This window comes from Chlorocebus sabaeus, chromosome 12 (assembly GCF_047675955.1).
Source record: "Chlorocebus sabaeus isolate Y175 chromosome 12, mChlSab1.0.hap1, whole genome shotgun sequence".
NCBI classification, from domain to species: domain Eukaryota; kingdom Metazoa; phylum Chordata; class Mammalia; order Primates; family Cercopithecidae; genus Chlorocebus; species Chlorocebus sabaeus.
The window spans coordinates 76,769,096-76,789,821 of NC_132915.1; the positions used below are offsets into that span (position 1 = coordinate 76,769,096).

The window sequence follows — 20,726 nt, forward strand, 5'->3', positions numbered from 1 at the left end:
GTGAGGGTTAGGGGATGTTTTCTTTTATTCTATAAAAACTGATTTTTTTTCTTCTTCCTCTTAAGACAATTTTCATCATTAGGTAGACTGTTACAAAATTATTCTTTTTATTGAATATGTCTAAATTCATTGATACAATAGTCTCATAACTTTTTAACCTCCTCTGTGTAGTTATGTCTGTATTCTTAGTTTAATGTTATTTATTTGTGTTTTCTTCTTTCAGCATCAGACTTACCTGATTTTCAGTTGATAGTTTAATTGATAAAGTTTACTTGTTCATTTTCATAGAATTTTGTTTCTAAAACTCAATACTTTCTACTTAAAATTTGTGTATAATTTTAGCTCCTTTATTTGAAAGTGGTTGTGTATTTTTGACATTTTCTATTTTCTAAATAATAAAGTTAAGGATATTAATTTTTATGCGACTACAACTGGGTCACATCACATAGGTTTTGATATGTAGTAGTATTCTCACTGTTGTTTTTACTTAAAAAGGCTGCAATTTTGGCTTGGTATTCTTTCCAGTTAAGGGTTATTGTAAGAGGTTTTTAAAAGTTTTTTAGTATTTTGTGTTTGTGTGTCCTTTAAGTTTATAGTTTTTTTTTTTTTTTTTTTTTTTTTTCAGACGGAGTCTCGCTCTGTCGCCCAGGCTGGAGTGCAGTGGCCGGATCTCAGCTCACTGCAAGCTCCGCCTCCCGGGTTCACGCCATTCTCCGGCCTCAGCCTCCCGAGTAGCTGGGACTACAGGCGCCCGCCACCTCGCCCAGCTAGTTTTTTGTATTTCTTAATAGAGACGGGGTTTCACCGTGTTAGCCAGGATAGTCTCGATCTTCTGACCTCGTGATCCGCCCGTCTCGGCCTCCCAAAGTGCTGGGATTACAGGCTTGAGCCACCGCGCCCGGCCTAAGTTTATAGTTTTATTGCATTATGTTTGTGATCTATTTTGGATGTTTATTGAACTTGGAGAGCTTTTTATGTGTGACTAAATAACTGGCCATTTAAAAAAATGTTCCAAGCGTACCAGAAAAGAATATCAGACACACAGTTCTATACATACCTCCATTTAATCAAGTTTAATGAATGTATCATTCAACTCCTCTATAACTTTGTATTTGAGGATCATTTAATTTGTCATTTTTTGGTGAGACATGTTAAAAATCTACAATGATCATTGTAGTTTTTGTCAGTTTTTCCTTCTATATGTAACACATTACATTTCATACATTAAGAAGCTATATAATTATTCCTCTGTGATAGGAGGAATAAATTAAATAAATAATTAAAACTTCTTTTTCATTTGTGTTTTTTACCTTGGATTTTATTTTGCCTGATATTACTATATTTTCTGCTTTCTTTTGTATAATATTTACCTGATTTCTGGTTAGTCTATTTTATTTCAAACATTTTTGATCATTTGGTTTTATTTATGATGTATTTAAAGAGCTGTTTGCATTTCCCATTTCTCAGACTATCTTATTTCACATATCTCCTTCAGAAACTGACAGATTCTGTGATTCCCAGACAAAAAAAAGAAAAATATATATAGAATTGAACAACCCGTTTAATAAACTTGATTAAGGTTTGTGGTCATCTATGGGGTGTAACTGTATGAGTTTCTATATCTCGATAAGAAAATAAGAAGTTATCTATTAACATTTATTCTGAAAATTAATATGACATAAACATATTAACCAAATAGTTTTATTTCTGACATCTTATTCTTATTTCTGACATTGTGTCATGTTTTCTATTATATAATCTTGTTTATTTTTTTCTTTTCTTTTACTACTTGAATTTTCTTGTTCCTCTTTTCGTTCATGAGTTTTAAAGCCACTGCTTTATCAGTGAGCTGAAACAATATCTAACAGTGATCAGTAGTGTAAGATATTAAACTCAGAATCCTGAATCTAAGTGCAGTTCACTCTTGAACAACATGAGTTTGCACAGGTCCACTCACACACAGATTTTGGTCCACCTATGCCACCTCTGAGATAGCAAGACCAACTTCTCTTCCCCCTCCTCCTTAGCCTACTGAACGTAAAGACACGAGGATGAAAAGCTTTACGAAGATTCACTTCCACTTAATAAATCGTAAATACAGTCTCTCTTCCTTATGGTGTTTTCTTAATAACATTTTATTTTCTCTAGCTTACTTTATTGTAAGAATACAGTATATTATACATATAACATACAAAACATGTGTTAACTGTTTGTTATCCGTAAGGTTTCCAGTCAACAGTAGGCTATTAGTACTTAAACTTCCAGGGAGTCAAAAGTTATCTACCAATTTTTAACTGTGGCAGGAGACAGGGTGGTGGGGTGTTGGTGCTCCTAACCCCTGAGTTTTTCAAGGGCCAACTATATATTAAGAAAAAAGCTCACGTAAAGCTTTAAATGGATTTGTAACCCACTAATGTATCTGCAATTTTGTAAACACCACTGTTTTGGGTCATGAGCTAAACTTGTGTACATGCTGACAGAATTCAGACTGAGAAGTTAATTTATATATATATACACACATACATATATATGCATATATATGGAAGTTTTGCTCAAATATTTAATAAAATCTAAGCAATATTTAATATTGTGATCTTTTTCAGTTTAAAGTAAATAAAAATAAAACTGACACGCACTTGCTAATGTGGACAAACAGATAAATGGAAACAAATGGATAGTCTAGAAACATATCTTACGATATATAAAATTTTAGTGTGCAATAAAATAACATTTCAATTAAGTGTGTAAAAGGTTTTAAATGATGCTGTGACAATCAGTTAATAATTTGGAAAGCAACTATGTTTGATCTCTACCTCATATCATATGTTGAAATAAATTCTACACAGATTGTAAAGTTAAATATGAAGATAAAATTCCTGAAACTGATTAAAAATCAAGTTAATGAATAGTTGTTTTTACTGGAGTTTCTGGAGGCTTTTCTAATATTATACTCACGGTAGAAAGCGTAAGGAAAATGACTGGTAAACTTAAACTTAACTTTAACTTCCATATATCAAAAATTAACTTCCATATATCAAAAAACATTATTAAGTTGAAAGCAAAATTTAAAACTAAGAAAAATATTTTATTACATAAGCGGCTAAAATTCTTAATCTACAAATTAACATCATAAGTCACTGTGACACTCACACATCATACCAATAAAAAAAAAAGCAAAGGGGGCCGGGCGCGGTGGCTCACGCCTGTAATCCCAGCACTTTGGGAAGCCAAGGAGGGAGGATCACCTGAGGTCAGGAGTTCAAGACCAGCCTGGCCAATGTGGTGAAACCCTGTCTCTACTAAAAATACAAAAAAATTAGTCTGGCCTGGTAGTGGGCGCCTGTAACCCCAGCTACTCAGGAATCTGAGACAGGAGAAGCGCTTGAACCTGGGAGGCGGAGGATGCAGTGAGCCAAGATCGTGCCTTTGCACTTCAGCATGGGCGGCAAGAGTGAAATTCTGTTTCCAAAAAAAAATTTATAATAATAACAAGCAAAGGACATAAACTGTCAAATCACAAACGGAGAAGTACAGAGGAAAGAGTAACAGTTCTCTGTGTGTTTGAGGGCTAAATATTTTTCTTTCTTTCAGACTTTTCTGTGTTTACTAAATTTTCTATAATATATATTACTTACATAATCAAAAAACATGTATATATACATATATGCATATACATGCATAAATGCAAAAGACATATTACCATGCTATATCAGGAGTTTAATACTTGACAATGAGGAAAGGTGGTGGGTGCTACCTGGAATCAGAAGTTCTGAGTTCAAATCCCAGTGCTAGTTGAATGATCTTGGGAAAGTCAGTGAACCACTTTGAGCCTTGGTTTCTCCAAATATAAAACAGAGGAAATAATCTTCATGTTGCAAGTTGTTGTGAGAATAGTTTTTGAAATGTATGTGGAAATGCTTTGTGAGGATCATTTACAGATGTCTGAGATTCCTGTTACTGATGTAGTATGTGAGGGCTTTTCCCAGCCTCCAGACACAATCTGTGCACCATCTCTTACAAACACTACATCCCTCTGCCTGATGAGGGGTTATATTCCTGAGTTGTTCAGGTGACAGTTAGCTGGGGCTGTCTTGCATTTTGCCATCTCCTAAGTGAATGGGACAGATGCTAGCTACAGGCTATAGTCAAGGGAAACTGTAATAAAGATCACTATTGCTGTTCTTTCTCCATGTCAGTTGCTTCACCATTCAATTCTAGTATGCGCAAAGTTAATTTGATTACCACATGATCCTATAATCTCTTGTCTATAACATTCAGAAAGTCCCAACTATTTTCAAATTCTGTGTTCCATCATATGGTAAATGAAAACATTAACTGTCCTTCTTTTTGAATAATAGAAATAATTCCTTTGTGAGTGTTCCATGTTAGAAAGTAAATGCAAAAGGACCAGAAGAAACATTTTTTATTTAATATGATCCCTGATAATGCAGAATAGTGCCAAATTTTCCATTTATATTTACATGTGAAATAAAAGAATTATATTTTTCCAGGTGAAAAATCATATGCTTCTTTTGTCTTTTTTATTTCCTGATCCTAAGCCTATGAAAATCATTTTAGAATGAAAAATGAAAAAAAAGGTAGAGGATAACTCCAAATACTTCCAAAGAACAGAAGATATTGATATATAGAGAACACAATTAGCTATTCCACTAATCTTCTGATGTTAGAAAAGAAAATGAAATGAACTGAAAGTCATCAAAATAATTTAGAGAAAACATAAAAATTATTTATTGACTGACTAAGCAGTTAATTATCATTGGTCGCATAAAGTACAGGTTTTCATTTTTGAGAAACCTTAGGAAGGAAGTTAAGAAAGGAAGGAGGAAAAAGCCAGAGAGGGACAGAGGGAGAAAGTTAAAGAAGGAGTGAGAAAGGAAGGAAAGAAGATAACTGAGCTTTTGCTTCAATACCAGCTCAAGGAAATCTCTTTTGCTAAGATAGGCAAATTGGATGTAATGGAAATAGTCATGAAGAGGGATTGAGTAAGTCTGGATCTTAGTTTCTTCAATAACTTGGTATGTAACCCTGGGCAAATCACTTTTCCTTGAGACGATTTTCTCATCTGGAATAGATCAGTGGTTTTCCAATTGTACTCCAGTAGAATGCTGCTGACTAGAAGCTAGACCAAGGAACAGTGGTGGTCTGTGCAATTAACAGAAAAAAATGAAGTGAAATAAAATGTTTCCTATTTGCTGTAGTTTATTTATATTTATTATAACAATTCCTACAAAATACTGATTTTTCTAAGCATACTTACCTGTTTCTTGTATTTGAGATATCAGCTAACAAAGCTTCCTTGATTTTAGATTTTTCTTACACTTAAAAATAATAGCTTTTGCTCTACTCTCACATAACTGGTTGATTAGTTCTTGCAAAAGACAAAATGAATTAATAAGCAGCAAATCAACAGCAATAGCAGAATTTAGATACCATTCATTATGTTTAGGTTTTTAAATTTTTAAATTATTGTTGTTGCCTTATTTATTTAAATAGTAATGGCTTGTTTTTCTAAAATCATGGGCACATATTATAGTTTTGATTTTCTAGACTAGACACCTCTCTTGATTCCAAAATTAGAGCTCTTGCTTCATCTATGCTGCCTCACAGTAAAGGTTTAAGGATTTAGAGCATATCAGCTTACAGATACAGACTCCCATATACTTTATATACATGTTATTCAATCTTCATCGCATCCTATCAGTATTTATTTCTCTTTTACAGATGTGGAAACTGATGCATGCAGTCATTAAGACACTTGTCCAAGGTCATCACTAGCAAAAGCAGGAGGTGGAAACCAGTGAGGAGGTGTTCAGTGCTAGATTTGGTTTCATCTTTGTTCTAAACATTAAGTCAATAAATGTTCACATAAAACCTGTTGTTTGGAATGAGCAAATTTTCAGAATAAACATCAGAAAGATACTAAAAATAAACCTGTTCTGCCTTCTAGATACTTAAAAAAACATAACCAATGAGTAACTTTTGTGAAACACTGTTATTAGTAATGTGCTGAGATTTCAAACCACACCCTAGTGGACAAGAGAGTTATGTGTAGATTTCATGTTATGGTGAAAGGGCAAATAACATGAAATCTACAAGGGATCAGTCACGGGCTAGTAGTTTGCAGATGCAAAGTCAACTTTGTGCTAGCATACTGCATACTGGATGCCCTGAACCCTGAGTCAAGGCTGTTTGGGAAATCAAATGGATATGTCACCAAGAATTTCAAGGGGTGTGTGTGTGTGTTTAAATAATGATTTAAAAAACCTCAGAATTAATATTATAAATTAGAAAAACATTTGATTTGGCCAGTCTCATGATATGGAAGAAATTTTGGGCTGGCAAAATTTATTTGCAAGCTCTACACTTTTCCTAATTGCAAAGGCGATATATTCATTGTAAAAAAGCTTAAAAATCTGAAAAGCCAGAGTGAAAAAAATATATAATGTACACATAATTACATTGCTAGAAAAAAATGACATTACCTGGGAAAAACTACTATTAACATTTTGATTATACTTGTCTGATTATTTTTCAATGCCGAGCTACACACCCCCCCCCCACACACACACAAATATGGGATAATACTATGTACATTGTTTTGAAATCTGTTTTTTTGGTTATCAAAAAATCATGTAAATATTTCAGTGTCATTTGACATTTCCTACAGAATTTGATAGCTATACAACTTTCTACCACATAAATGAATATAATTTCTTTGATCACTTGCTGTTAGGTATTGATGCTACAGTGAATCTCCTTATACATAAAATTTTGATGACAGTCATGAACATTTCTTTAAATCAATTTCCAAAAGTTAAATTCCTGGATAAAAGACTTTTAGTATATCCGGAAAGAATAAAACTTTTCATAGTTCCATTCTCACCAATAGAGAATTATAGGGTCTATTTTTTCATATTCTCAACAACTGGGAATTATATACGCTCTTAACAACTGGGAAATGCACACACACACACACTCTCACAAACATTCAGTATGCAGTCATCCCTTGGTATCCAAAGGATATCAGTTCCAGGACCCCTATGGATGCTCAAGTCTCTTATACAATATGGCATAATATTTGCATATAATCTATATACCTTTTCTGATATACTTTAAATCTAGATTACTTACAATAATTAATACAATGTAAATGCTACGTTGAACTTTTTTCATATTGGCCATTAGTAATTTTCTTTTGCTAATATTTGGTAATATTTTTGAACTGTAGTGGAATGACAGATTTCAAAATGTAACAGTAAGAATTAGGAGACCTGGATTTTAGTCTTTACACCATCAGCATTGGATGACCTTAGGTTAAATCATTCAATCTCTTTGGTCCTAAATTTTCTTTTCTATATAAAATATACTTAATGCCCACTCAAACTTTCTTCCTACATTATCTGTGAAGGGAAAAATATCTGTGAAAAGGTTACTGTACCACTATTTCATTAGCAGTATTAATATGTTCCTTGAGACACATTTACAATTACCAGACATATAAAAAGTAGGTTCTATCACTTAACTTTAAAATGTTTTTAAATACTTAAAAAGATAATTGATAATTCAGTCCAAACAAAGCAGCTGACTCCATAGCTTATATATATATACATATGCATCATTATATAACTTATATAGCTTATGTATACATTCTAAATTTTCTAAATTTTTTATAATGAGAAGTCAATTTACTGTTGACATGCTGGTATATTTCCATTCAAGGTGATTTTTGGGGTATACAATTTGAAAAAAAGTAATTCATGATCATAATTTTGTATCCAGGTCTTTTACCTAATATTGGACCATTTTTCTATTTAAGCACAAATTCTCAAACAATAAAGCTACTTAATATGTCATAATGGGAATAGATTATTATCTACCTAACTATTCCTCTTATCTTAATCACTTATATTTGATTACTTTAGCATTTCTTTTATATGTATGTATTTTTTTCATTTCTGTTTAGGGTAGATTCTAAGCATAGAAATTAAGGGCACAAAAGTGTGAACATTTTAAGACTTTAAACGTATATTGTTAAATTGCTCTAAAAAAGATTTGTGCTAATTTTTACTTCCTAGTAAGAATATACAAAGAGATGACTTAATTTGGAGATATGCTAGCCACTACTATGCCACATAATTTTTTTCTTAAAAATGTTTTAAATTACAAAAGTGATTCATGTTTTTACACACACACACACACACACACAAATTGTAACACTTTCCTCCCCATCTCTCTCACTCCTTACCATTAGCATACCGTTTAGCAAGTATACTATCAGACATTTTTTAATCCAAAAATCTTTCAATTTTGATAATAGTATATGTATTTTGATATGCATTGAAAATGTATAAATGGCCCATCAGACCTGTGATTTGTGAATATTATTGCTTATGATGAAGTTAAAAAAATTAAGTTGACATTTAAAAACGTATATTAATTAAATAACAGGACCAAGTTACATGAAAATATATCCCCTCCCCCCCCACAAAAAAGGAAAAGAATAAGAAGAAATCTTGAATGTGATATGAGAACGATAACTTTGGAGAAACTACCATTGAAGTGTTGATTCTAGGGCTGACTGCTCCTTACCAGCTCTGTGTTCCTGAATAAGTCACTTCCTTTCTCTAAGCTTCAGATAGAGAACAAATAGTAAGAACCTGGAAATGCTAGTCTTTCTGCTGGAAGCGATGCTTCAACAAATGGGCAATCTTTCTCTTGAGTCTTGTCTTCAGAATTTGGTTAATCTAACCCTAGTTGATCTAAGGTTGTTATTTTGCCTTTTTAAGAAGTTGACTAGGCTGAGTGGCTCACATCTGTAATCCTAGCACTTTGGGAGGCTGATATGGACAGATCACTTGAGGTTGGGAGTTTGGGACTAGCTTGGCCAACATAGTGAAACCCCGTCTCTACTAAAAATGGAAACATTAGCTGGGTGTGGTGGTGCACGCCTATAGTCCCAGCTACGTGGGAGGCTGAGGCAGAAGAATCCTTTAACCTGGGAGGTGGAGGTTACATTGAGCCGAGATAGCACCACTGAACTCCAGCTTGGGCGACAGAGTGAGACTCCATCAAATAAAATAAAATAAAACATCTCTTTGAGGAAGAATTTCATGTTAAATTGTGAATTAAGCCAACACATTGGCTTTACAATGAACTCCAAAAATTTTCACAAAATATTACTCCTTAATAACTTCATTGTGAGAACAGAAATATTCAAATTAATTATACTTTCATCATAGGCCAAATCCTGGTATTGCTTTTGAGTAAAAAATCTGAAGTTTTATTTCCAAGTAATGTGATCTTGAAGCTAGTGGTTCATGAAGTAGATCATGCATCAAAAATTTGACTCATTTCAGTTATTCATCTTTGTATCCCTAGTACTCAGTTCTGAGAATGGCATAATACAGATGCTAAACACTCAATGATCGAATGAAATTACACATTACATATTACAATAACTAGTTTGATAGAACTGTAAATTTAACTACTACCTATGGAAGAAAGACTTTCTTTTGAATTTTAGAATATCACTATCGAAATATCTTTGATATCCAAAGGCATATATACAAAGATTCATATGGAGTAAGTTTAATATAAGTTATTGCAATGTCTCTTCCTTTGAGAGCTGTTCAGAATCATGAATCATCCCCCTTTGTCTTCTGTTAGTCACTTTTCCCTAGGCATGGACACTAGTTACCTAGTTATATATGTTTAAATATGGGTTTATGACAATATATTGATTTTTCTGGAAGAGATTAGAAAGAAGGTGTGCTAGTGACTTCACTTTTTTGATGGAGCGTCCACAATTATCCAGTCTGAAGTTTTGAGAAAACTCTTTTGAAGACTGAGCAATTTCCAACAAGAGTAAAGATCTCAAAATAGATAACTCATTAAAAAATCACAAACTCAATTAGTAAAAAGATTACATTGCATTGCATAGAAAGGAAGTTTTACATAGGGAAATACCACCAAGTTAAGAGATGTGTAAAATGTGGTTAAAAAGCCACATTGTATTCACCTACTCTTCCTTTTGCTAAAATCATCAACTCGAACAGTTTTCCAGCTGGAATTTAGAAAATGGGGCTATCAACTGGATTTTTCTTTTTTTTATAGCTTTCGGGAAACAGGAAGACTTTTCTCTTTTTAAATGATAGAACATAAATATTGAAACAACGACATTAGAACATCTATCCATTCTTGCTTAGGTTCAGCTTCTGGACCGACTGTTCGTTTTTCCAAGATCTCTTCCTGCAGGTTTGCTAGAAGTCCCTTTCCCCCCATAAACACTTTCCTTTGAGAGATTTGGGTGCCTTCCTTTTTTGAGGTTTTAAAAACTAAAATGATCTATAGACTATCCCTATCCTGTTGAGAGTTGGGCAAGTGAATGGATCATATTTGCATTGGTCATTCTGATTATAAGACTTCACTGTTTCTTGAACTAAAAGTGCAAGATTTATTATTCTATTAATGCTCATAAAGTCACTCTTTTGATGAGCCATAATTTCTCTTTATGAGGAGTGTGTATGCCAGTCACCCATGATAAGGGAGAAGAAAGTCCAGACTTCTAACATATTCACATTCCCTGCAACATTAATAGTCTTGAAACCCCATATGACTCCAGGGGATAATGCCACAGGATAAAGTAACAAAAGGTAAATTTCAAGGAGTCAGGATGTCCCCATGAGACTTCCCTCACATTGTTGGCTCTGTAGGAAACCAAATTTTTTGTATTTTAATTAACAAATTTAAACATTAACCCTCCTAATGGAGACGATAACCCACCAACTAGCCTGGTATTATCTTTGTGAATATTCTTAGGGAACGAAATAGCAGGAGGTGTGAACTTTCTCCTGTTTATCTTAATGGTCTGCTAATGGCAACGCGTAATTACAGTTACTTAAATGCCAAGTTTACTAAGGTTTTCACGAAAACCTTCGGCCACAGCGTTTTCCTTGACTGACCCAGCTTTTATACAGTTTTTAAAAATCATTTGAAAAATTGCCCCAAATAAAAACAAGAAAAAAGAAAAGCCCATTCCCTTTATGTTTAACCTCTTTCAATTATTTTCATTGGGGAGTTAAAGCGTTTGTGACTTCTAAAAAGTCGAAAAGATGATGTGTATGGCATCATTAATTGAATTCGTATCGCCCCCACATTCAAAAAGCAAGAGAGTTTTGCGATAGTTCGCTTCACAGCTTCAGGAAGTCAATTTGCTTCTAAACCAAAGACCGAGTGTGTCTTCTAAAGACCATCGTGTGGTGCCGTATTTGGGATGGAAACTTAACCATTGTACCTTTCCCCCACGCACCCACACCAGAAGCCTGAAAGCCACCATCTCCCCCGTTGGTCTCTGGATCTCCTCGCTGTCTTTGTCCCTTCTAGACGTGGAGGCTTGGAGAGGAGGTTTGGTTTCCAAGGATTGGAGCGTTGTGAAGGGCGGGGCCACCTCCAAGTCCATCTCCCCTTTTTGTCCTCTTCTCCTGGGACGGGAGGGTGGAGCCAGGTCCCCCCGCGGCCGGTTCGGGAGCTCTCTCTATCTCGGTCGCTCGAGGTGAGTGTGAAAGGGCGGCAGCCCGTTTAATTGCAGCACAGGTTAATTTCTTGAGTTCACCGCAGTCGGTGCGCCAGCCGCTTCCCCGGTCTTTGCCAAGTGGGTTTACGAGGTCTGAGGCGTGTTGGGGCGCGCTCACGTTCTCGCAAAAGGCTCCTCCCCAGGGCTCAATTCCCCGACTGCGGGAAGCCCTTTGGTGCCCTAGGAGCCTTGGAAACCCAAGGTTTCCTCTGACCTCGTCGCTCCTTCCTCCCTCCCCACCCGCCTAGTTCCCTACGTCCCTGCCCCCAGGGAAGGACGGCCCCCATCTTAGGACTTACGACCCAAGCCAACCCAGAAGGTACCTTCACGTCGATGAAGATTTTATCGCAGCCTCCAAAACCCAGCAGTAATAGGAGCTTTCAACCTGAAATACGATTGTTATTTTCCCGGTGCAGAGCTTGACAGAAAAAGTCAGCTTTTTATTAAAGACAAAGAGGTAAATTATCAGCCGGGACAGTGGAGGGACGGCGGAGACCTGGCGCGCTTCCTCCGGTTGCCACGAGGAATTTATGGGGTGGCGGCGGCCAGTGCTCAGACACCCCCCGGGTCTCGGTGGGGAGGAGCTCGGGGCAGGAGGACTTCCCTAGGTCCCTCCGGGCACTCGGAAGGGGGAGTCCTCCGAAAGCCGCACAAAGCCGGGATCATTTCAGTCCGGAACAGCTTCAGCGTCCTCCTCCTCTCTCCTTTCTTCTTTCTCTTCTCGGTGACTCCCGTTCCCCTTTCGCCTCTGTCCTTTCTGCGCCTTGTTCTCCTCTCTTTACTTCTCTTCCCTCTCCTCGCCTTTCCTCTCCCTCCCCCTCCTTTCTTCTCCACCGCACGCGTAGAGTGTCATTTATTTATTTATTTATCACCCCCGCCATCAACACCCTTTTAGGGATCCCGAGCTTTTCAATGTGAGTGGGAGGAGAAAAGGGCAGGAAGTGTTGACTGGAAGTGGGTGAAATCGTGCCTCGGGGTGAGAGATTCTGCTCAGGAATATAGGGTCGGGAAAATCCTGGAAAATGAGGATTTAGACCTGTTTATGAAGCCCCGCTATCGGATGGGAACCAACTCCGCGCGCGTCTCCTCCTCCTTTATTGTATGGATTTATAGGTGTATATCTTCTCGGACTGTTGCTTGGGGGGAAGGAGGAGAAAGGGCGAGTATTTAAAGAGGACAGTCTTGCCCAGGATCCTTAACACCGCGCCTTCACCGGATGCGCGCTCCTCAATGCAAAGGAATCCAGCAACATCCCCCAATTCAGACGCGGACAAAAGAAACTTTAATTAAGGTCTCTGCCCCGCGCGCTGCGCGTTTCTCTCTCCTGAGGCTGTTGATGTCCAACTCCAAGATCCGAGAAATAGAAATGGTACAATCAGCCCATGCCCTTGAACTTCAATTGCTCCTGACTTGCTGCATTGATTTTTTTTTTTTTTTGATACTGTAGAACCCCCACCCCCACCCCCCACCGCTCCCAGTCCAATTAAAGCCTTAGGAGACTTTCGACCTGGTGGTGGAGGGGGAACCACTCCTTTGCAAAAGAAATAGTTCAGAATGATACGGAGGAAATTACACTAAATAAAAATTCAAGGTGTGAAAGCTTCATCTTGGCTCGCGTGTCTTCAACACCATGACACCTTATCATTAGGAGCGCTGATTGTTACTTTCCGAGCCTTTAGATGATCAGCCAGAAAGTGCAAACAACGCGGGGCTGGAGGGTGTAAAGTTATTTAAGCAGGCTTTCTTTTTTTCTTCTGGTGCGCAGTCAAAACATTTCACAAGTTAGGAAAAGAAAGTGGTGGTTCCGAAGCTAGGAATGATGGGCTCTTTTCCTCCTCCACCCCCCACCTTCCATATCAGAAAAGAAATAAAACGCACAATGAGCCTTTATTTCAGGAGAGAAGACTTCAAAATACGTGCCAGTAATGGACAATTTGAGCTTTTCACTGGAAATACTCACACCGCAAGCTGGAAAGGGATTAAAAAGCCCCACGTGGTTGATCTGGGTTTAGACTTGCAACCTCCAGTTCCCCATGTATGTTCTTTGCAAAGGTTGGCCTCTAGATGGATGCAAGTAAGGGACCCTCTGGGGCCCGGGCTCGGCGCCTCGGGCAGAGCTGACGGTGGGAGCGCTATGAGCTGCCGGGCAGGGTCCTCACCGGGGGCTTCCTCTGCGGGCCAGGGCTGCCGGTCGCCACCGGGACGCGAGCGCGCACGCCTCGGCCCGGCGGCCGCGCTCCTCGCACCGCCTTCTCCGCAGGTCTTTATTCATCTCATCTCCCTCTTCCCCTTCTCCTTCTCCTTTGCCTCCTTCTCCTCCTCTTCCTCCCCCTCCTCCACCACCACCTCCTCCTCCTCTGCCGCCGCCACCTCCTCCTCTTGCATCTCACTGGCCTGGCTCTGAGTGACAAAGACAATGTCCCAGCCTTAACTTTGCAACCACCTTGCCTCCTTCTGGGGTTCAGCAGGGGGGATGGGGGACAGCAGCAGCAGCCTCAGCATCTCCTCCAGCTTCTCCTTCTGCTCTTCTCGAGCTCTTGGATAATTCTTCCTCTTTTTTCCCCTAGCCTTTTTCCTCATTTCTTTCTTTCTTTCTTTTTTTTCTTCCTCTCTCCTGCACGTTGTTGTTGTTATTAGAAAGGCTTCGCGCACCCCCTGGTGCTCCGGCGTTTTGTGTGGCAGGAGAAGATTGTCTTCCTTCTCTCTTTCTGTCTTGCTTTCTCTCTCCCCCTGGTTGCTCATTATTCAGAGAGAGACACAGAGGGAGGGAGAGAGAGAGAGCGCGCGAGGGAGAGGGAGGAGAGGAGAGAGAAGAGGAGAGAGGGGAGAGAGAGAGTGAGAGGGAGAGGGAGGGAGGGAGAGAGAGGGAGAGGGAGAGAGACGGATATCTCAGGTCATCTGCAGCTGCAGCGAGTCTGAGGAGCCGAGGAAGGCAGGGAAGATGGCGATCCTCCATTGCTGAGACCCGGCAGAAGCACATGAGACTCCCAAACAACTTCCACAACAATAACCCGAGCAGGAAGAGGAGAAAGAGAAAGAGGATAAGGAGGCGGTGGGGCTGGAGAACCCGAAGCACTTCCCGGCGCCGGGACGCTTCTTCTGTAAGTTACTGCAATTAACAACCACCTCGGGGTGGTCCGAGTGCTCCGGGGAAGAGAGCGCGGGGTGGTGGAGGCACAAACGCGCTCATTCATTCGGCCAAGGAGGGTTGGAGGAGCGGGGAGGAGAGGAAGTACCCTGCATGGACTGGCTGTTGGAAGAGGAGAAGAGGCGAGAGAGAAGAGGAGGAGGGGGAGGAGGGAGAGCAGGAGGGGGAGGAGGAAGAGGAGGAGGAGAAGCGAGGGAGGAAGAGGAGGAGGAAGAGGAGGAGAAGGTGGTAGTGGTGGCAGTAGAGGTGGCTGTGCTTTTCCTGCTGGCTGCTCCTTCTGCTGGGGGGAGTGAGCGCGGTGGCTTAATTAATTTCGTGTAGTTCTATGAAGAGAAGAGAAAATGAAAGATGAGTGAGAAGAGAGCTGGAGGCTTAGGACGGATGCTCCGAGTGTGGGGACAGGAGTAGGGACAGAGGGGGGCGGAGGGCGGGAGGCCGGAGACCTGAGCCGAGAGCCAGAGGGAGCAAGCGAGGGTCAGAGGAGGGAGAGCTCCGAGCGAGCGGCCCCGACCTGAGCGGGTTGACCTCTTTCTTTCTCTGTCCCTCTCCTTCCTTTCCCCCCTCTGTCTGCCTGTCCCCCGCCCGATGGCAAAGCCGTGCGGATTGGCACCCCCCCTCTTCCTCAGGTATTTGGCTCTCTCTCTCGCTCTCTCTCTCTCTTGCTCTCTCTCTCTCTCTCCCCGAAGTTGGGATGCGGGGTCGGGATGTGTCGGGGGGTGGCTGCTGCAGCTGCTGGTGCCGGTGCTGCTGGTGAACAGAGAGGCGAGGAGCGGGGGGGCACCGGCCGGGTGGGGGGCGCAGGTTCAGGAGCGGCTGAGGAGCTGTCTCCAGGCTGGAGGTTCAGAAGCGTCTGGTGGAGGAGGACAACGGTTTCTGGAGAGGAGAAGCCATTACACACGCTTGGCTCTCCTGAGGAAGGGAGAAAGGAAGGCAGGGGCCTGGGGGGGGCGTCTCACTCCTGGTGCAGTTCCCAGGGGTCTGCCCTCCTTCCAGGCACGAGGGGAAGCCGCAGCCGCCCCCCATTGGAGCAGCCCCTCTTTCCCTTTCTTTATCTCCCTGTCCTCCATTTGCAAGCTGTCTGCTTTGGTTCCAGTCCAGACTCCAAAACACAAAGCTCCTTCTCACGTTCATTCTCCAGGCTGTTCACCATTCCTGAAGGAACCCTCATTTTCTTTTCATTGTAGCTTCTAACCTACAGAGAGGGAGGGAGGGAGGCTGCCTGGAGTTCCTTTTATATTCCTCCCCAACCAAGAAAAAAAAAAAAGTTTCATTTTTAAGCACGCGTCTGGGATGGGGAAAGACCAACCAGTTGGGGCTTTCTCCCAGGGCTCCCGGGGGCTGTGTCTGAGTGTCTGTGTTGGCTGTTTGGTTTGCTTTGGTTTTGTTTCTGGAGGTTGCTTGCAGGTTTTTGGAGGAAGTGACTAGTTTGGTTAAGAGCTGGGAACTGAGTCAGGTAAGCCGTGTCATGTTGTAACTCCACCAGAAAATGGAGGAGAGCGGGTTTCCAGGAGACAAAGCTGAGATGAGAAGTGTTTATAAAATTATGGATGTCTCCATTTTGAAGCTCTGTTGGTGATGGCTGGAGGAGGAGGAGGCTTGCTTGCCTACTCCTTCTGTCTTTCCAGAGGGAAACCTTGTGGTGGTTCCTCACTATCTATTCATTATGCAAGGAAATGAGGGCTTTTAAGGGTTCCTCAGATTTTTCTCCACCAAAGGAGTGCTTTCACAAGTTATTGAGGCGTTTGTTTCCATTTTAAAGTAAACTTTTGGAATTTTTTTTCTCCTTTTGAGTGGACCTGAAGGGTTTTGACCTCCTTCAGGAAAGGCAAGGCAAAAACCTTAAAACATTTCCACTGAGGTCTTCACACAACTTTAAACTGCTCCAGGTCTCCTGAAAGTCACCAGGAAATGTGATTTCCTCCTTGTGAAGATGGTGATGGCCCTAAGCTGAGATTTTTTTGAGTTCTAGGGCTTGGTTATCATCATGTTTTGATGCACTGCAAGACTTTATTGTCTGATTTGGGTTGATTTCTGCAAATATTAAAAATAATAAGAATAATCCTGCAAGATCTCAGAGGAACTCTTAAGACTGACTAACACCAGTTTCTCCAGGTTCTCCATTTCTCTTCAGGTCGTTCCATTTGTATGTTAGGCCTTCTTTTAGTTTCTTTGTTTCCCCCTTTCCCTTTCCTTCGGCTATTTTTTTCTGTGTTCTGAAGTACTCTAAGTCTTCAGAAATATCAGTATGTCTTCTTAACAATGTCACTATGGAAACAAATTTGAAAAACACAATGTCAGTTGAGAAAACCTTATGTCCAGGTATCTTCACCTTTTTAATTGGGAGGAATTTATTAAACATGTAGGAAGACATTTTGTGAGGATAATTTGAAAAAAGGACCCAGTCCTACCCTTGTCCACGCAGTGATGGGAGCTCTTCACATATTAGTTCTAGAGAATGTACATAATTGACCCAAGCGAAGAACTAAATCCTGAAATGCTTCAGGAATTTATAAAAGCCAACCATGAAGATGTTGCTTTTCCATTAGGTGAGGTAGCCATCTTGAGGATGAGGGAAGATGTTGGAAGAATTTTAGATGAACTGTTGAAGATAGGTGAGGAGGGCTCCATGGTGGAATGAAAACTTGGAGGAGATTCAGAACCAATTAATATATTCTAAGGAGGCTAATTGGACCTTGCTTTCAACTAAGAAGAAATATAGAAAGGTACCAGCTTCAACAGAAATAAGGAACACATTGGTGAGCAACTTATAACAGCATTTTTCTTGCTTTGCTTTCTCATTATGTATCAGATTTTTGTGTGTAAAGTTCCTTATGTCTACAGTATTTTTGTGCATATTGAAGTGGTTTTAGATTCCAGATGTAATTATATTCTGTTGAGTAGCTGGTAGCACTGTCACTCAGTAAATGCACAGTGCTGTATATGACAACATCACATTTTTCAAACCAAACTGTTGTGTCATTAATTGAGGGTTATTGTTCTTCTGAGGGGTGTGAAAGGAGAGGGGAAATACATGGTTCTTTAGCTGATAATTGTCCATGGTCAATGAAGTAAAACCATGTTTGTGCAGACAAAAATGTATGGTTTCAGTTGATGTGTATGCTTATTTAAAAATACTTCTGTTAGATCTCTGCTCCTTTATGAAAAACCTAGGCCTCTCCAAGGGCACTTTAAAAAAATCCTACTTGGAATCATAACTTTTATTATTCATTTTTGAATGTAATCTTGATCCCATTACTTTTGCTCTTAAGTGAAATTTCACCAATATTATATTTAAATTTGCTAATGCATAAATGGATTCACCAAACTGGGTGTCCAAACTGGGAAGTTCAGATGCAGTGGATAAAGAGTTATTTGGAAAAGTAATTACGAGATAATTTTACATCTAATTAACCATGTATGTTTATGTAAACATAAGTACATTATATATTGATCTTGAAACAAACTTTCATGATAACTTTTTTTATTGTTATTGATAGCAGGACAATTGGTTCATTTGCTTATTTCAGCAGGGGGGAAAAATCTGACTATCTGGTTGTCAGTCCAGCTGTTTAACTCTCCACATTTTTTACTTTGCAAGCAAATGTTTTGGGGTCTTAGAGTTGAACTTTTCTGGAAGGGAAAAATAGGTATTTAAGAGGCATCTTGGAATTTGGGAGTGCATTCTAACTGGTTATCTAAGACACATCCATCTCTGATGCCCTTCACCAACATGGCAAACACCATAATATTTAAGGACATGGTTTTTTGAGTTTTTCTAGACATACCCATTTGAATTAAGACAAGTATTTTGAATAAACCATCATGAGAGAAATAAAAAGTATTAAATCAGACATTTTCATTTAATGTCAAAGCTCAAAGATCATTTTTGTTTATGAAACAAGTTCATGTGGCTTATTATGCAAATTTTTGCCATGGCTCTAATATATCACAAGGAGAAATCATGGAGAAATATTTGCGAGCTATGATGCACACTGCCATAAGAAAAATTCTTGTATCCTCACATTCCATAATATGTCTCATATTGGATTTATGTCAGTCTAATTCATTGACCACATTCCCCGAGGAATTGTTTTTCCCCCTTACTCTTTGGAGTTGGAGACAACTTTTAGAGAAAAAAAAAAAACAACAAAAACTTATCTACTCTTCCTAATGAGTCTTCCGGAAGACAGCAGAAGAAAAAAAATCCAACTCTACTAATGGACTTTAGAGTACTTGTGGTCGGTTTTCCTGAAAGAAAGGAATGGTAAAGTTGCAATGGGAAAGAGTCCTTTTTCTGTGTGATGGAGTTTAATAGGGTCTACTCTGTCTTAAATCATTCCTTGATGTTGCGATTTCTTGGTTAAGGTAACCTTACTTATCTTCTTTATGGCATGTGCCTTTTTCAGACTTACACTTCACTACATCATGAAATTGACAAAACTGTATCAGCCATTCTGAACTGATCATTGGAGAACAGAGATGCTGTTTCATAATGCTGCAGTCACAATTAGGAGATACATAATGGACTCTTACTGCTAAGGATCTGATATGAATGTATGACTGGGGTGGTTGGTATATTCAACAGAAGTGAAGGGAGAATATTTCCATGACTGAAAGCTAAAATCCAGTGAACTGAAAAAAAAAAAAAAAAAAAGTCAGTGTGCGTGAGTGTATGTAAAAGCAAGTATCTTGTGAGTTTCACATACTTACAGAGTATGATGGCTTTGAGAGAGACATTAGCTGGATATTAGTGACCTATTAATTGATTATGAGAAAACAGAGAGGAGAATAGATAATGCTAGAAGAAAATTCCTGTCCTTGTGTGATATGCCAAGACATCTGGCAGATGTTATGTTGGGCCCTAAGGAATGGACAGTTTAATTTTAGCCCTAGCAAGGAAATGGGAAGTTCTAAGCTCTTTTAATAGCACAAGTCTTAGTTTGGGGAAGGTTGCTTAAAAAAATAAGAAAGAAAGGAAAAGAGGCACTTACTGTTATGTGGAAGAACTCCAGGGAGTAGGGAGTGAAAACTGAAGTTTCGGGATGAGGAGCAAAAATGTTATTTCTCATGTAGAAATTAACATAAAATTATTTTAAAAGTGACAAATATGTACACTATAAGTAAGGACTATTGGGTATTTAATATTCACGAGGCAGAACTTCCAATTTAGAAGCTAGTTGTTTCAGGCCCTAGATCATTTAGTTTAAGTCTCCTCCCTCCACTTGCATTATACTGAAGAGGAAACTGGCACAAAGACATGAAGTGACTTGCACAAGGTCAGAAAGTTCAGTTGTAACCAAGCCAGGCCTAGAACTCAGGTCGGCCGACTCCAGCCTAGTGCCCTTTCCACTACCCCACTGCATTTGATTGTTGAGGGTTGTGAAATAGCCGCTCTCTTCTCCAGGGCCCACGGCTTTCTGAGAAACTCTGTGCTCATACACTAGTGGGCAGGAGTATGAACTTTTCTTAGTTGGATTTAACGTGTTGGGGAGCCCAGGGTTGAGCGTGGCTTCATTCATAGATCCAGAGACCAATTTTGTTCATGTGACATTCAGTAAAGTGTTAGCTCCTGGGTTTGCAGCTGTACTTTTCTTTTCATCTTTGCTGCTCTCATCTCTCATTCCATCATCCAAGGGCTTGGGAGCCCTTTTCAAATGCCCTTCTTTGGAAGTTTGTGTGAGTCTGTTGCAACTTACAATAGTGCCCACAATTGGACTCTGAGGATCTATTTTGCAACGTGGTGCAGATTTAAATTGGCTCCTTTCAGAGATGCCATTTTGTAATACTGATGAATGGCTGAGAGGGTGAAATCCAGTCTGAAACAATTACTGGTGTTTTTCCAATGTTCTTACTCATTCAAAATGTGCCCTCCGTGTATCTTCTTGGAGCCCAACTCTCTTGCAGACCAATGGCTAACCTTTTCCCATTTTCCCAGTATACATGAAATCATCCTTAAAGTGACTTTTAACAACACAAACAACATTT

The 20,726-nt window shown here is 39.6% G+C and overlaps 2 protein-coding genes across 4 annotated transcripts in view; one reads left to right on the top strand and one right to left on the bottom strand.

Annotated features, from left to right (window-relative positions):
• Positions 1–4,511: 4,511 nt before the first annotated feature.
• Positions 4,512–13,089, bottom strand: LOC119618794 (uncharacterized). The gene is given in 4 exon segments (XM_037983294.2): positions 4,512–11,361; positions 11,363–11,467; positions 11,469–11,834; positions 11,836–13,089. Coding segments are annotated over 4 exon segments (576 nt in total). The 5' UTR covers positions 11,881–13,089; the 3' UTR covers positions 4,512–11,301.
• Positions 13,090–13,832: 743 nt separating this feature from the next.
• ZNF462 (zinc finger protein 462) overlaps positions 13,833–20,726 on the top strand; it is a 152,719-nt gene continuing 145,825 nt past the window's right edge. For 2 of the 3 annotated variants that reach the window (XM_007968497.3, XM_037983290.2), the window contains exon 1: positions 13,833–14,694. The gene's annotated coding sequence lies outside the window, so the exon portion shown is untranslated. Of the gene's footprint in view, positions 14,695–15,533; positions 17,498–20,726 lie in introns of those variants that run through there. The other variant, XM_073021822.1, reaches the window with a different exon arrangement.